Source organism: Suncus etruscus, chromosome 14, assembly GCF_024139225.1.
Source record: "Suncus etruscus isolate mSunEtr1 chromosome 14, mSunEtr1.pri.cur, whole genome shotgun sequence".
NCBI lineage: Eukaryota > Metazoa > Chordata > Mammalia > Eulipotyphla > Soricidae > Suncus > Suncus etruscus.
In genome coordinates this window covers 81,410,409-81,424,732 of record NC_064861.1, presented here as the reverse complement: position 1 = coordinate 81,424,732, position 14,324 = coordinate 81,410,409, and the positions used below count along the sequence as shown (strand labels likewise).

Genomic DNA, 14,324 nt, shown 5'->3' with positions numbered 1-14,324 from the left:
CTTCAGCCCCCTTGCCCCTTCCTTCTGACCCTCTCCCCTTAGGCCACCAGTACTCTTAAGCTCACATTGTATAATATAACCCATTTCCCTAAACCTGTAGCCATTTCAGGCTCCTCGTCCTAACTCTAAGCAGAAGTACCCCAGTCATTTTGTCTTCCAGCCCCATTAACCCTGGTAAATCCATCTCCTGTCCATTTTCCCTGAGCCTCCACGACCCAACCAGCCCCTCTTAAGTCCTCACCTTGAGTCCCCTGTGCTCCATCTATTTATGCTCACCCCTCCCCATCCCCAATAAATGTCCAATCTATGCCAATTGCTTCCTGTCTGGGAGCAAAGGGTGGGCTGGAGCAAGCGGATGACAGCGTGGTGGTGGGGATGTTTATTGGGGGAGGGCGTGGGGGTCATCACTGGCGCTCGTACATCTCCCGTAGAATCTTCATGCTCTCTGAATACCTAAGCTGGTTTCGATGAGACGCCTCCTTCGACCTGGGGGCGGGAGGCAAAGGGAGGACTCAGTGATTAGGGCCTTTTGGGGTCGGGGGGAGAGGGACGTGCAGGCTGGGGATCCTCACCTCTGCCGGATACGCTTCCAGCGCTGCATGTTGCAGTAGATGAGTGAAGAAGTTGAGGGTTCTGGCTCTGAGGGCTGTGGGGACAGAAAAGCTGGGCCCAGTGACCAGGCCAGAGCCCCAACACACTAGCCCTGCCCAGAGCCCAGGGCTAACCGCATACCTACCTCATCCTCTGGGGTGCTCTGCAGGGGAGATGGTATGCGGGACCTGCAGGCTTCTCCAGGGGCTGTGGGTGGAGGCAGTTTGTAGACATCCCGGTTCTTGCTGGTGGTGACCTCTGAACCCTAGGGACAGAAAAACCCCAACCCAGGGCCAAGAAAGTCAGAGCAGAGCAGAGGACTTGCATCTCACTTCGCCTGTTCCATACAATAAATAGATGAGAAATCTCAGGAGAGAACTATGCTTAAGGCCATGTCTGGGATTTTGTTTTTGTTTTGGAGTCACACCTGGAGGTGCTCAGGATCACTCCTGGAGTTCACTCAGGGGACAATAAGGGGTACCAGGTCTCAAACTTGGGTTGACCACAAGCAAGGCAAGCGGCCTTACCTGACATGCTATCACTCTAGTTAGGATCACTGTAGGAACACTTTAGCCAGCTTAGAGGTTGAGTTCATTGGCTTTGGGGCCCACTGTTCTATTTCAAGTCACATAGCCCCATTCACCACAGTCTAGCAAGGGACCCCATATCACTTCTTCCTAGCTCAGTTCAAGAAATTCCCATGGGGGGGGTCAAAGTGATAGTACAGTGGGTAGAGCATTTGCCTTGCATGTTCTAGCTCCTGTATATACAGGTTCTAGCTCCTGTATCCCATACGGTCCCTTGAGCCTGCTGGGAGTGATCCCTGAGCACAGAACCAGGAGTAATCCCTGAGTGCAGCTGAGGATGGACCCCCTCCTGCAAAAAAAATTCCCATGTATGGCAAGGGGGTCACTACCTGTTGGCATGAAGGTTCCCATCCTGCCCCTCAGTTCTTCAGGTGACACCTACCACTCCAAGAAGCCCTGGCTCCTCTACTTCTAGACCAGAAAGTCATTTTTATTCCCATAGTGGGAGATGTTGGGGTGGGGTGGAGGGCAGCCACCAACCCACCTCCTCGTCCTCAGGCAGTGGGGGCAGTGGGGAGCCAGGTGAGCGCTCCTGCTCACGGACTGTGGGGCTGTTGCGCATCCAGGCACGGCAGATGGGGTATAGGGGGGTATTCTCGCTGAACTGGGCCAAGTCCACACTCCGGTCAAACAGCTTGATCACATATGTGTCTGGAGAAGGGATGGAGGTGAACCTCTGCCTGCAGTCCCCATTCCTTGTCCCCCACTCCACTACTCTCTCCCACCACTCACTGGACCGCTGGGGTCCTCCTTCAGCCAGTCCATCATCCATCTCTCTCCTCTTCTTCCTCCGCTGGTGAGGGAAGCGTGCTGATGGCCTGTGCAGAGGCAGAAGGTTATGCTGGGGGCTGGGCCCCCTCACAACCGCTGGCCAGACTGTGGGCCGCCTCTGTGCCTCTTACCGTTTGCCGGTGGCTGTAATGGAGCAATCCCTGAGGGGAGAGATGCAAGTTGAGAAAGGAAGGCATCGAACACCTTCCCAAGGGCCCCCAGGGGTGTGACCAGAGCGCTAGCACAGTGGGTAGGGTGTTTGCCTTGCATGCAGCCAACCCGGGTTTGATCCCTGGCAAATGGTCCCCTGAACCTGCCAGGAGTTAACTTCTAAGCTCAGAGCCAGAAGTAACTCCTTAGTGCTGCCAGGTGTGACTCAAAATTTAAAACAGAAACCTAGGGCACCTGGGAATACTGAGAAATCACACTCATCTGGCCCTTCTCAAGCCCTAGAGTGGCTCTGGCTCTCAGACACAGAGCATGGTGGTAAAGACTGACAGGGAGGAAGAGGAAAGAGGGGTGTACCAAAGAGTCTCAGAGACAGAGCCCGCCGTGGGCTTACTTACTTGCTGTGGGAATCTGTGGGGGTCTTCCCGGCTTCCTCATCTAGATGCTCCCTGGTAGCAAGACAGAACTATGGGCTCAGGGTTCCAAAGGCCCAGAATGCAACAATGCCCAGTGGTTTTCCTCTGGAATACCTGCCGTCCCCAAGCTAGTATCTGGGATCCCACTTAGATCCACCAGGACTAGAGTGTCCAGGGTGGGGCCAGCTCCCCACCTGTCCATGTGACTCTTCTCCAGAAGACATTGAAGAACTGCGTCCAACTGGTTCCGGGCCTTGGTCATCTCCATCTCTGGCAAAGATAGTACCACGCAGAGGTCAGTACTTGGGCCCAAAGAGGTGGATAGTAAACTGGGTGGGATCATAAATGTATGTCCATGGGGCCGGAGCCATGGCGCACCAGTAGGGTGTTTGCCTTGCACGTGGCTAACCCAGGATGGACTGCGGTTTGGTCCCCAGCGTCCCATATGGTCCCCAAGCCAGGAGTGATTTCTGAGAGCATAGCCAGGAATAACCCTTGAGTGTCACTGGGTGTGCCCCCGCAAAATATATATGTCCACACCCTACTATGGAAGGCTATGGAAGGAAGGCTATGGCACACTATGGAAACCACAAGCAGCAGCACTGGTTCCCACATGCTCATGCAAGATCGAAGGCAGGGCCTCTCACTGTGCTGAATTTGTTTCCCCTACATGAATATGGGTCTCAAAAACTCTCCTGCCAGGGCAGTTTTGAAATTTCAATAAAGCTTTGTTGTATACAAATCTCTTGGAGTGATGCAATGGCAATAAATAAAATGTACAGAAAGCTTCTAAAGCATCAAGTATTCCAAGAACAACACACACAAACACACACACACACACACACACACAAACACACACACACATTTGGGCCAAGGGACCAAGTAGCACATGGTTGACAAAGATCAAATCCTAGGACCCTACATGCAAAGTGTGCACGCTAATCCTTTGAGCTATCTCCCAGCCACGTTGCAGGTAAAAATCTACTTGTTCAAAGTCACAGAGAAATTGAATTGAATTGCAGGTTGAGATTTTGTGTGCAGGTCACTATGGGGTAAACTGGGTGGAGAATTCAGCCCCCCAGTGTGCCGTGCATCTGAAACAGTGGTGTGATCTCACATCTGAATTAATGAGTGAGTAATGAATTAATAAACGAGCTGACAACGTGGAGTAACTGTAACATGATTCAAATAACTATTTCTAAATCCTTCCCCAAAGGAGATATATACAGCGGTCAGCCTGTATTACAAATTCTCTGTTACAGAATCAAATGAGGTGATCAGGGGGCTGGAGTGATAGCACAGCGGTAGGGCGTTCGCCTTGCATGCTACCGACCAAGGTTCGATTCCCAGCATCCCATATGGTTCCCCCAGCCTGAACGCAGAGCCAGAAATAACCCCTGAGTGCTGCCGGGTGTAGTCCAAAAAACTCAAAAACAAACAAAAAACCATCAAATGAGGCGATTAACCTTTCACCACTTCCAACAATTTAGCACAGAGTTCTGATTCTATGCAGAAGGTTGGTTCTATGCCTGAAAGGTTTATTGCCTGGAAGGGTCATTATGAACTGGTTTTGTCAGCCCTGGTGACAAAGTTTCCTGAAGAAACCTGGAAGACAGGGACCACTCAGGGGAGCTAAGAGTGGAACTGTCAAAGGGTTCCCCAGTTCTTTTGTCTGTCTGATTTTGGACCATACCCGTCAATGCTCATGGATCACTTCTGAAGGACTCCGGGGTTGCTGGAGATAGAACCTAGGCCGGCCACCTACAAGGCAAACACCCTACCCACTGTACTATCGCTCCAACCCCTGGGTCCCCATATCTCCACGCATCCCACTGCCAAGACTCTACCACTCATTCTTCCAGTTATCCTGAGCACAGAAAGACCCTGAAGGTACTGAAGTGGGAGCAATCGCATCGCTCTTGCCTGATAGAGCGACTGTCAGAGGGGTTGGCAGAGGGGAATCACAACCTGTTTACCAAGACACCCCATAAGCAGATCACTCCGGAGCTCTTCTTCTACAGGTCCCCAACTTCGGGGTTGGGGGATCCTCACCTGATTTCTCCACTTTCACCTTCACCGGGAACATGGTCTGGGTCTGGGGTCTGTCTAGTTGAGTCAAAGTAGCTCCCAAGGACCTGGGGTCACAAGTCAACAGAGGACGCAGGCAGACAAGGAAAGGTCAAAGGTGAGCTTCGAAATACAGCCAGCCCTGCGCCGAGATCGCGATGGGCCACGATCGCTGCCGCTGCCGCTGCCGCCACCTTCTCCGGATCCCCTTCTCTGGGAGGGCCCTTTCTGCAAGTCTTTGTTTCCATTAGTTAAGATGCCAGTCGATCTCGTGCTCCGCCCAATGGATGGATTGCAGCTAATGTCAACTTTCCAGCTTCAAGCCCCACCTTTCTGGGGGGTTCGGCTTCCGAAACAAACCAACGATATCCGGCAGTGAATTCTGGGAGTTGTAGTTCTCGCTGCCCTCGAAGAAACGTTTGCGCCTGCGTCGCGCGAGGCACTGTGGGAATTGTAGGAGCGGAGAATCGCAAAGCTTCTTGGGATTTGTAGTGTTCGAAGCGTTGAGTGGGCGTCCCCACCAGGAGTTACTGCGCAGGATTTAATGAACAAGAATTCTTCTTGCCCCTAGATAAGCTTAGCTCCCCCTTACCAAACACTCTTCAGTTACCCGTTAATTTAGCTTTCAGACAAAAACATTATGTTATTAATTTATCAGTTATTGGGGGATATTAGTGAACAAAAGAAAATCCTTGTTCTGATGAAGCTTGTATTTTATTTACTTGTAACTATTTTTCTTTTTTCTTTCTTTATTTTCTGTGCCAGGAAGGTAAGTGCTCATTTGTCCATAAAGTATTTTATTTTATTTTTTAAAAATAATATCTTTATTTAAGCACTGGGATTACAAACTGTTTGTAGGTGGTTTTCAGTAATGAAAAATGAACACTTCCCTTCACCAGTGCAATGTTCCCACCACCAATGCCCCCCAACTCCCTCCTCCCCCACCCACTGCTTGTATTCAAGACAGGCATACTACTTCTCTCACTCACTACCATTGTCATGATAGTTGTTAGTGTAGTTATTTCTCTAACTGCACTCACCACTCTTTGTGGTATGCTGCATAAAGTGGCCTGGTCCTTTCAGCCCTCATCTCTATTGTCTGGGTGTTATTATAATAATGTCTTTATTTTTCTTAAAACCCATAGATGAGTGAGACTATTCTCTGTGTGTCTCTCTCTCACTCTGACTTATTTCACTCAGCATAATAGTTTCCATGCCCATCCATGTATAAGAAAATTTCACAATTTCATTTTTCCTAATGGCTGCATAGTATTCCGTTGTGTATATGTACCAGTTTCTTGGTTTTTTAGTTTGTCTGTTTGTTTATTTTTTGTTTTGGGGTCACACCCAGTTGTGCTCAGGGGTTATTCCTGGTTCTGAGTTCAGAAATCACTTCTAGCAGGCATGGGGGACTGAAAGGGATCCTGGGATTCGAACCATCATCTGTCCTGGATCAGTTGCGTGCAAGACAAACAACTTACTCCTCTGCTACCTCTGTGGCTCCATATACACGGTTTCTTTAGGCACTCATCTGTCACAAAGTTTGTGTGTGTGTGTGTGTGTGTGTGTGTGTGTGTGTGTGGTTTTTTTGGGTCACACCTAGCAGTGCTCAGGGGTTATTCCTGGCTCCAGGCTCAGAAATTGCTCCTGGCAGGCACGGGGGACCATATGGGATGCCGGGATTCGAACCGATGACCTCCTGCATGAAAGGCAAATGCCTTACCTCCATGCTATCTCTCTGGCCCCTGTCACAAAGTATTTTAAAGTGTGGTAGACAAACAAAATTTTTAGGATAAAATATAATAACGGGCTGGAGATAGTGCAGTGGGTAAGGTGCTTGTCTTGGATATGGTTGACTTTGATTGAATCCCCAGCACATCATACGTCCCCCAAGCCTGCCAGGAATTATCCCTGAGCATAGCCAGCTGTGGTTCCCAAACCAAAACCAAGGAAAAAATATGAGAAAAAAATAGTCTAAAAGAGATATGGGGTAGACCAAGGGGATCACAATTTTTCTTCTTTTTTGGCATCACAAATTTTAAAAAGATAGTAAAAGAACTATTTTCTGGTAAGGCTCTAGAGCTGGTAGATTTCTATTTACCAAGTATGCCATGGACCTATTAAATTCTTTTTTTTGTTTGTTTTTTGTTTTTTTGCTTTTTTGGGTCACACCTGGTGACGCTCAGGGGTTACTCCTGGCTATGCACTCAGAAATCGCTCCTGGGTTGGGGTCCATATGGGACGCCGGGATCAAACCTCGGTTAGCGCGCACAAGGCAAAGGCCCTTTTACTTGCGCCACTGCTCTGGCCCCAGACCAATTAAATTCTAAGAGACAACATTGTGATCTGAATGTCTGTTGTATGGGAACATATTTCAAACATTTCGAGTTATAGGACAGCAGCCCCTGGTGATGGAAGTATTCCTTTCTTGGGTCATTGTGTATAGAAAAGTTTCTAAAAGTAAAGTTCCTATTTCAGGGGGTCCAAATAGAGCAATAATTCAGCGTGTAGAATGTTTTTTGCACATGGCTATCCTGGGTTTGATCCCCAGCATCCTCTGAGCACCACCAAGAGTAATCCCTGAAAGGTCCGATTTCAGAGATTTATGAGTAGTTTTCAGTGAAAACGTGTATGAAGGACTAAGCCTAGCACAAAGTGAGCATCATGAAATATTTCTAAATACTAAAATCAATCATCAGAATGCTAGTGTTACGGCTCTTTTAGAATTTGTCCAGCAGGCCTTCTGGTCTCCACCGTAAGGTCCAAAAAAGAAGAAAAAAAAATCAGAATGCTTCCATTTCCAAAAGATCCCAGAAAGCCAATATAGAGAGTTAGGGTATTTTTATTGAGGGATGTCAGAAGAATACACAGGGGAGGGGAAAAGTCTTCAAGGGTTGAGAGAGGTTTTAGACCTTTGGAGCCCATTCTGGAAGAATGAGCAGCTTCCAGAGATTGCACAGAAGATGTCAGGGGGTACCCAAGGGTATGGTGAAAGAAAGATAGTCCCCAAGGGCACCCCAACGGGGCCGGTAGATCTGGAAAATGGTGATCCAGGTGGTAAGTACAATCACCCAGAAGAGGAAACCCACAGCTGAGCGCCAGACATCTGGAAAAGAGGACAGGGGTGTGGGGAAGCTGATATCTCCCCCTCTCTACCACTAATGCCCTGGAATCTCTGCCACCTTTCCCTCCGAGGGTCCCCCCAGTCCTCCCCACACAACCTAGGATCTCCTTTGCTTTGGACTCACAGCCTTTAATTTGGCTCTGTTCAGTGTATGCAGGGACAATGAAGGCCTCTCGGAAGAACCAGAAGATATTTACCAACCAGAGGAAAGGTAGGAAAGCAAATCCACCTGAAAGATAAAACAAAATAAACAAGCAAACAAACAAGGGAGAGATTAAGGCAATGAAGGTTTCCCTGCAACAGCCCTCTCCCGCCCCTAGCACCCTCAGAGGCCTGACTGGAAGATCCTCTGCGTACTCAGATTCAGAGATCTCTGCCATCAGGGACCCAGAAATCCAGGAGCCCCAGCCCTGTCCCTGCACATTCAAGTCCCAGGCTCTTTGGGGACTTAAGAAACCGAGATCTCAACGTCCAGGTCCTTCTGGACACAGGGCCCAGCGGCTTCTAACGTTAGATCGAAGCACACAGGCTTCGGGTCCTCTAATCCAGCCCCCCCCCCCCCGCATTTCTCCTGGGACCCTAAAAAAAAACAGGCCCTTACCCAGGTAGTACTTCCGGCATAGGTTCAATTTCTCCTCGTTGGACACCCGCTCCAAATTCATCGTTGCGCTGGGTGGGCTAGGTGGTCCCGGGTGGGTAGGCCGGGCAGGACCTAAACCTCGATCCTATTACAAAACAAGGCTAAATGGGGGGACAGGAAGAAAGATACCCCCGCCTCACCTGCAACTGCGACGTTTGGTGTCAGCTGCGATGCGCAACAGGACCCCCCAACTTGCCTCTGCTGTCGACTTCCTCCTGCTGGACCGCCTCTGTCAATTTCAACCCTGAGCGCATGCGCGAGATGTCCCAATGCTTGCTGGGATTTGTGGTTTTTTTGTGGCTCGGCAAAGGGTGGCGCGCATTACACATGCGCCCTTCGGCAGTTGGGAGGGGGGAAGAACAAGGAGGGTTTCTTGCACGCACGCGCACTGTGGCGCCTCTGCTGTCACAGCGACGAACTACATTTCCCAGAACTCTTAGGCAACAGACTTGACGCAAGGCGCAGGCAGTTGGAGGGTTCGGATTAAAAATGGCAGAATATTTAGCTTCGATCTTCGGGACTGAGAAGGACAAGTGAGAATGGGCGCAGGGGAGTGCCCCCTCCCCACACACACATCGGGGATCCAGGACTAGGGCATTCGATGCTTCTGTGGCTGGGCGGCTTGGGGGAGATATTTCTGGGGGGTATCCGGCCCACTCGATTCACCTCTGTCTTTGCACCTCTTCCAGGGTTAACTGCTCTTTTTACTTTAAGATCGGGGCCTGCCGGCACGGGGACCGGTGCTCCCGGCTTCACAACAAACCGACTTTCAGCCAGGTGAGATCCTGCATAGAGCCGGGTGTTTGAGGGGGGGGGGTTATTTAAGGCCTCCTTAGCCTGTCCCCCTTCTGTTGTCTTATCATCACGAGGTCCCCCTCCTTTTCAGGATTGCTAACTCCCACCCTAGGCCGGCCCATTCATTATGAGACCGTCCAGGCAATGTGGCTAGTCCTCGACCCCCGCCCCCTCACTTTTAGGTCCCCTCCCTTCTGGTTTCCTTAGGCACTTGCATCACTGATGCACCTGCGAGGCTTATTAGACTGCTTCTGAGGTGCCGGGTCCCGCTCCCCCATCTTCATCTCCCATCCCCTTTGCATGCAGCCCCGCTCTCTGAACTCAGGCCCCGCTCCCTGACATTCTATTCAGACCATAGTGCTGCTCAACCTGTACCGGAATCCACAGAACACCGCCCAAACTGCAGACGGATCGCACTGTGAGTGGGGGTGGGGGTGGTGGCTCGACCTTTGGGAAGGTCAGCTTCTTACAGACCACCCCCGATCCCATTCCCTCCGTGTCATCCTCCTCTAGGTCACGTGAGCGATGTGGAGGTGCAGGAACACTACGATAACTTCTTCGAGGTGAGGCCTGGCAGGGGTGATTTGAGTTCCCGATGGGCCCGGAGCTCAGCTAAGTTCTGTCTGGTCTTCTGCAGGAAGTCTTCACAGAACTGCAGGAGAAGTACGGGGAGATTGAAGAGATGAATGTGTGCGACAACCTGGGCGACCACCTTGTGGGCAATGTCTATGTCAAGGTGCCTGTGCTTCCCCCTTAGTGCCCAGAGGCCGAGACATCTCTGAAGCCTCATAGCTTGCTGGCCATTCATAAATCCAGTCTAGATGCCACTAGTTGCTTACTAGTTTCCTGAACTAGTTGGCTGACCTTGCCAACTTTCCCCTAGTTCCGGCGTGAGGAGGACGCAGAACGGGCAGTTGCTGATCTCAATAACCGCTGGTTCAATGGCCAGGCAGTGCATGCCGAGTTGTCTCCTGTCACCGACTTCCGGGAGTCGTGTTGTCGACAATATGAGATGGGGTATGGTCATGAAATGAGGGGGTACTGGTAGTGAGGGAGATGGGATGCTGAGGCACAGGAGAAGAGTGCTTGTATCTGGAGGAACGGTCAGAAATCCTGCTGCCTCCATCTGTTCATCTTCTGTCCAGGGAATGTACCCGAGGTGGCTTCTGCAACTTTATGCACCTGCGCCCCATCTCCCGGAATCTCCGGCGGCAGCTCTACGGGCGGGGACCCAGGCGCAGGTACCTCAAGGCCTGCCAAGGACTATTCCTATCCTACCCTGAGTACTCTGCCCTGAGAAGAAACCGATTCAACATGCCAGTGACCTTCTTCCCAGGCCTTGTGTTCTAAAAGCCCTAAGCCCCATTGCAACTCCACAGCTAGCTCAAACCTCAAAGTCTTGTTTTAGGTTTTGTTTTTGAACCACACTTGCATCAGTCAGGCAGGGGGACTATATGGGATGCTGGGGAATCGAACCTGGGTTGATCACATGCAAGGCAAGCGTCCTACTTGCTGTATATGTGCTACCTGCTCTAGCCCCCAAGCTCCAAATTCTTGTTTTTGTTTGGGCTATATCTGGCGGTGCTCAGGGTTTGCTTGCTCCTGGCTTTGTGCTCAGGAATCACTCACTCCTAGTGGGGTTTTGGGGACCACATGTGGCACAGGAGATTGCATCCAAGTAGGCTGTGTGCAAGGCAAACCCCTTGCCTGCTCTGACACTCAAACCCAAAGCATTTAATCCTAAAATCAGACTGCTCCCCAATCTTAGGCTTGCCAAAAACTTATATTACCCGCCTTGTCCTGTTCCAAGGAAGAGAAACAGAGTTGGAGGTCTATACTAATCTCCCTTTCTTCACTCATCTCCAGGTCACCCCCAAGGTCTCATACCAGCCACCGTCCTCGAGAAAGGAACCGACGACACTCACCAGACCATCGCCATGGCCGTTTTTGAATCCCTCATCCCCTTGTCCTCCACCCATCAGGCACAGACATTCTGGCCAGATCCCTTCCTCTTTCAAGTTTCCTATATAAGCCCCAGGGCCAGATCTTCCCCCACTGGCGCTGGGGTTCCATGATGTAACCTATTCAGCACAGAGACTTTTGCCATTCCCCCCCCCCAATAAAGTTCTGTGATAAGGGTTGTTAGCCTTGCCTAGTTGTGGGCTGGCGTTTCCTTTCAAGCCCACGTTTCCTGACTAGTGGGGCTGGGCTCTGACCACAATATCAGTTGAAGAACTTGAAACAGTAGGTCGGAAAGAAAGGGGTCCAAGAATCTAGATACATTTGGGAGGGCACCATCGAGACAGAAACCTCATCCCCTCCATCTGAGGCTTCTCAAGGGGGAAACCTGGTGGTGGCAGGTTGGAGGATTCCAGCTCAGAGGAGACTGGGCTTAGGAACTAAGGTAAGATGGCTGGGTGCCAAGTGGGAACCTCCAGTGGGGGGCGGGCTGGGGCCTGAGTGTTAGCTGCGCTAAAGTGGGTGCTGACAATATCTAGTATCTTTAAGCATCACACTTTCTAGTAATTTATTTTCTAGTTACCCCCAAGGATACTTAGGGTTTACTCCTGGCTCTGTGCTCAGATGGAGTCAGGCAGACGTGGTGCTGGATATCAAACTCAGGTTGGCCATATGCAAGGCAAGCACCTTACCCACTGACTCTGGATCAAACTGTATTCTATACAATGATGTTACGAGGAAGATGCTATTACCCCTTTTTTTAGCTGCGGGGAAAGAGAGGGCAGGAAAACGCGAAGGTGAGCCTCTGACTATCAGGCCAGGAGATGGATTGGCTGGGTCCCCCTGGCCCTCCTCTGTACCCACTGGTGCCTCCTGTCCTGTTTCCTCCTATGTGTGTGACAGGGCGACAGAAGTGGGCTGTCTGGAAGTCCTGTGGTCACGACCTCCAACGCAGGCCTTTCCCAATGGGGCCCAGATTCCTCCTGAAGGCCGTGTTGCTCCTGGCCCCGCCGGCGTCGCTGCAGACCTCGCAGCACTGTGGCCGCCTGGAGTACTGGAACCCCGACAACTTGTGTTGTGCCAGCTGCCTGCAGCGCTTTGGGCTGCCCCCCTGCTCCGGTGAGGGGTCCACAGTGCATCGCAAGGGGCTATGCCCAGGAGTGACTGGGGGGGAGCTGCGTACTGGGGTGAGGGTGGCAGAGTGGGGCATTGGTACTGTCACGCAAAGGGGTGCGGCCTGTGACGAGGGACCCAGAGGAAGGCGGGGGCGGGGAGTGGTGAAACCCCTGTCCATGTGGTCGTCGAGAAGTGGGGGGGCGGAGCCTGGTCAGCGGGTTTCGGGACTGGTGGAAGCAGGCTGGGCCCGGGACTGGAAGGGCTGGGGAGGGGCGTGAGGGAGGCGGGGCTCGGCTGCCGGAGCAAGCCCTGTGTACCTCTAGGCTACGAGTTTTCTGAGAACTGCGGACTCAATGACTTCGGAGATCACGTGGCACACCCCTTCCAAGAGTGCCCCCCTGGGCATTGCAACCCCCAAGGCGCCCAGCTATGTAGCCCCTGTGGCAGCGAAGCCACGGTTCCCGCTGCCGTGGAGAACAAGGGGAGAACCCGGGCTCCCCGCTGCAGAGAGGTGCTGGTTGGGGCAGTGGCCAGGGTGCAGCAGGCGGGGGCGCTGGAATGCTGGGTTTGGGGTGTGGGATCGGATGGATGGGCAGGGTCTGGGTGCTGTGGTGGGATGAGGGTGGGAACGTGGTCCCATGGAATAATGATGGAAGTTGGGGGGGGCAGGAAGTGGACCTAGCCTCAGCTTTTCTCCAAGCTCCCTTCCCCCATTTCTAGAAGCCGGTCCCCGTCGAGGAGCCCTGCCCTCTTGCAACTTCCCGCATCTCCCAGACAGCGGAACCCATACAAAGTGTCTCCAAGCCAAGCTTTGTCCTGCTCGCGATGCTGGCTCTGCTGCCCGCTGTGGCAGTGGTTCTTGTGTTTGCTCTACAAACGCATTGCAGTCGCCGGCGAAGGAAAAACAGTCCTCATCCTTATCCTGGCTTTGCTTGCAAGGATCTTGACCCCCGCTTCAAGCTGCACTGGTCCACTCCAGGCTCCCCCAGCACTTCACAGGCAGGAGAATCCAGGAAGGCCGCGTCTCTGCTTAAGCAGCTAGGCAGTGGTTAGTAGGGCTCATGCCAACAGGGGAGGTGGATTCAATGGATTGAAGTTCTCCTTGGGGGTGACAGTACAACAGGTAGGGCACTACCTTGTGTGTGGTGGGCCTGGGTTTGATTCCCAGCACCCCATTTTCTCCAAGCACCTCCAGGAATGGTCCCTGAATGCAGAGCCAGGAGTTAGCCCTAAGAATCACCAGATGGGGCCCGGAGAGATAGCACAGCGGCGTTTGCCTTGCAAGCAGCCATCCAGGACCGAAGGTGGTTGGTTCGAATCCCGGCGTCCCATATGGTCCCCCGTGCCTACCAGGAGCTATTTCTGAGCAGACAGCCAGGAGTAACCCCTGAGCACCGCCGGGAGTGGCCCAAAAACAAACAAACAAAAAAAGAATCACCAGATGACACAATTATTTATGTAATCAAGATGTTTAAATAAAGAAAAAAAAAAGGAAAAAAAATCACCAGATGTGGTTCCCCCCCCCAAAAAAAAAAAAACTAAAGCAAGCCCCTTTTTTGTCTCCCAGAGCTGCCAAATCTGACCTCACAGCCCCTGTCTCGGCTCCTGGATGAGCTGGAAGTGCTGGAGGAGTTGATTGTGCTGCTGGACCCAGAGCCAGGGCCTGGTGGGGGACTCGGCACCACGCGACATCTGGCTTCCAGATATGGCCTGTCTGCAGTCTGGTCCAACTTTGCCTACTCGCTGCGACCAAGCCACTCACCTCTGCGTACCCTGATTGAGGTGGTGGTGGCAAGGGAGCCCTCTGCCTCTCTGGGTCAGCTTGGTGCACACCTCGTCCAGCTGGGACGGGCAGATGCACTGCAGGTGCTGTCTCGACTTGGTGGATCTGGGGCTTGTCTGGCTTAATACTCTATAATAAAGTTTTCTTGAACTAAGTGTTCATGGACTCCAGGTTTCGTTAAGAGGCCCCTCTCTCCAAGTTTTAGGCAGGTCAGGATCCCATAGACCTCCTCCCATATTTCTTGGCCCCCTACACTCCCCTGCTTCTCTCAAATATAACCCTATTCCAGGAATTCCCAAGGCCTAGA

General features: G+C 51.9%; 4 protein-coding genes and 1 non-coding gene across 6 annotated transcripts; 3 read left to right on the top strand and 2 right to left on the bottom strand.

Annotated features, from left to right (window-relative positions):
• Positions 1-364: 364 nt before the first annotated feature.
• LIN37 (lin-37 DREAM MuvB core complex component) lies at positions 365-4,917 on the bottom strand. Its single transcript, XM_049786663.1, has 9 exons — positions 4,586-4,917; positions 2,728-2,803; positions 2,516-2,566; positions 2,081-2,110; positions 1,911-1,996; positions 1,663-1,829; positions 737-856; positions 573-646; positions 365-486 (listed from the first exon to the last, which is right to left on the bottom strand). Exons 1-9 carry the CDS (start codon positions 4,617-4,619, stop codon positions 405-407), a joined length of 720 nt encoding a protein of 239 aa, XP_049642620.1. The 5' UTR covers positions 4,620-4,917; the 3' UTR covers positions 365-404.
• A 2,387-nt stretch (positions 4,918-7,304) lies between these two features.
• On the top strand, positions 7,305-7,366 carry LOC126029291 (U7 small nuclear RNA). The gene has a single exon (XR_007502914.1). It is a non-coding gene; the product is annotated as a U7 small nuclear RNA (small nuclear RNA).
• A 60-nt stretch (positions 7,367-7,426) lies between these two features.
• On the bottom strand, positions 7,427-8,508 carry PSENEN (presenilin enhancer, gamma-secretase subunit). Its single transcript, XM_049786684.1, has 3 exons — positions 8,326-8,508; positions 7,849-7,953; positions 7,427-7,706 (listed from the first exon to the last, which is right to left on the bottom strand). The coding sequence occupies exons 1-3, from the start codon at positions 8,384-8,386 to the stop codon at positions 7,567-7,569; spliced, it is 306 nt and encodes a 101-aa protein (XP_049642641.1). The 5' UTR covers positions 8,387-8,508; the 3' UTR covers positions 7,427-7,566.
• A 312-nt stretch (positions 8,509-8,820) lies between these two features.
• U2AF1L4 (U2 small nuclear RNA auxiliary factor 1 like 4) lies at positions 8,821-11,310 on the top strand. Its single transcript, XM_049786667.1, has 8 exons — positions 8,821-8,897; positions 9,054-9,141; positions 9,511-9,577; positions 9,673-9,722; positions 9,797-9,895; positions 10,043-10,176; positions 10,305-10,400; positions 11,026-11,310. Exons 1-8 carry the CDS (start codon positions 8,854-8,856, stop codon positions 11,108-11,110), a joined length of 663 nt encoding a protein of 220 aa, XP_049642624.1. The 5' UTR covers positions 8,821-8,853; the 3' UTR covers positions 11,111-11,310.
• A 98-nt stretch (positions 11,311-11,408) lies between these two features.
• Positions 11,409-14,171, top strand: IGFLR1 (IGF like family receptor 1). Of its 2 annotated transcripts, XM_049786630.1 has the most exons (5): positions 11,409-11,563; positions 12,022-12,237; positions 12,558-12,745; positions 12,955-13,282; positions 13,802-14,171. In XM_049786630.1, the coding sequence occupies exons 2-5, from the start codon at positions 12,084-12,086 to the stop codon at positions 14,140-14,142; spliced, it is 1,011 nt and encodes a 336-aa protein (XP_049642587.1). In that variant the 5' UTR covers positions 11,409-11,563; positions 12,022-12,083; the 3' UTR covers positions 14,143-14,171. The 2 variants fall into 2 exon arrangements, with proteins under 2 accessions (XP_049642587.1, XP_049642586.1); XM_049786629.1 differs by lacking the exon at positions 11,409-11,563 and having other exon boundaries at positions 11,901-12,237.
• Positions 14,172-14,324: the final 153 nt, after the last annotated feature.

Excerpts from the sequence above, each read along its gene's own strand:
- IGFLR1 (XM_049786629.1), top strand. The coding sequence starts at position 11,943 with ATGGATTGGCTGGGTCCCCCTGGCCCTCCTCTGTACCCACTGGTGCCT. Across the intron at positions 12,238-12,557 it reads TGGGCTGCCCCCCTGCTCCG|GCTACGAGTTTTCTGAGAAC; the intron begins GTGAGGGGTCCA and ends GTGTACCTCTAG. Across the intron at positions 13,283-13,801 it reads GCTTAAGCAGCTAGGCAGTG|AGCTGCCAAATCTGACCTCA; the intron begins GTTAGTAGGGCT and ends TTTGTCTCCCAG.
- U2AF1L4 (XM_049786667.1), top strand. The coding sequence starts at position 8,854 with ATGGCAGAATATTTAGCTTCGATCTTCGGGACTGAGAAGGACAA. Across the intron at positions 9,142-9,510 it reads ACAAACCGACTTTCAGCCAG|ACCATAGTGCTGCTCAACCT; the intron begins GTGAGATCCTGC and ends CATTCTATTCAG. Across the intron at positions 9,723-9,796 it reads ACTACGATAACTTCTTCGAG|GAAGTCTTCACAGAACTGCA; the intron begins GTGAGGCCTGGC and ends GGTCTTCTGCAG.
- LIN37 (XM_049786663.1), bottom strand. The coding sequence starts at position 4,619 with ATGTTCCCGGTGAAGGTGAAAGTGGAGAAATCAG. Across the intron at positions 2,567-2,727 it reads GAGAAGAGTCACATGGACAG|GGAGCATCTAGATGAGGAAG; the intron begins GTGGGGAGCTGG and ends TCTTGCTACCAG. Across the intron at positions 647-736 it reads AGAGCACCCCAGAGGATGAG|CCCTCAGAGCCAGAACCCTC; the intron begins GTAGGTATGCGG and ends CTGTCCCCACAG.
- PSENEN (XM_049786684.1), bottom strand. The coding sequence starts at position 8,386 with ATGAATTTGGAGCGGGTGTCCAACGAGGAGAAATTGAACCTATGCCGG. Across the intron at positions 7,954-8,325 it reads ATGCCGGAAGTACTACCTGG|GTGGATTTGCTTTCCTACCT; the intron begins GTAAGGGCCTGT and ends TTTATCTTTCAG. Across the intron at positions 7,707-7,848 it reads ACAGAGCCAAATTAAAGGCT|ATGTCTGGCGCTCAGCTGTG; the intron begins GTGAGTCCAAAG and ends CCTCTTTTCCAG.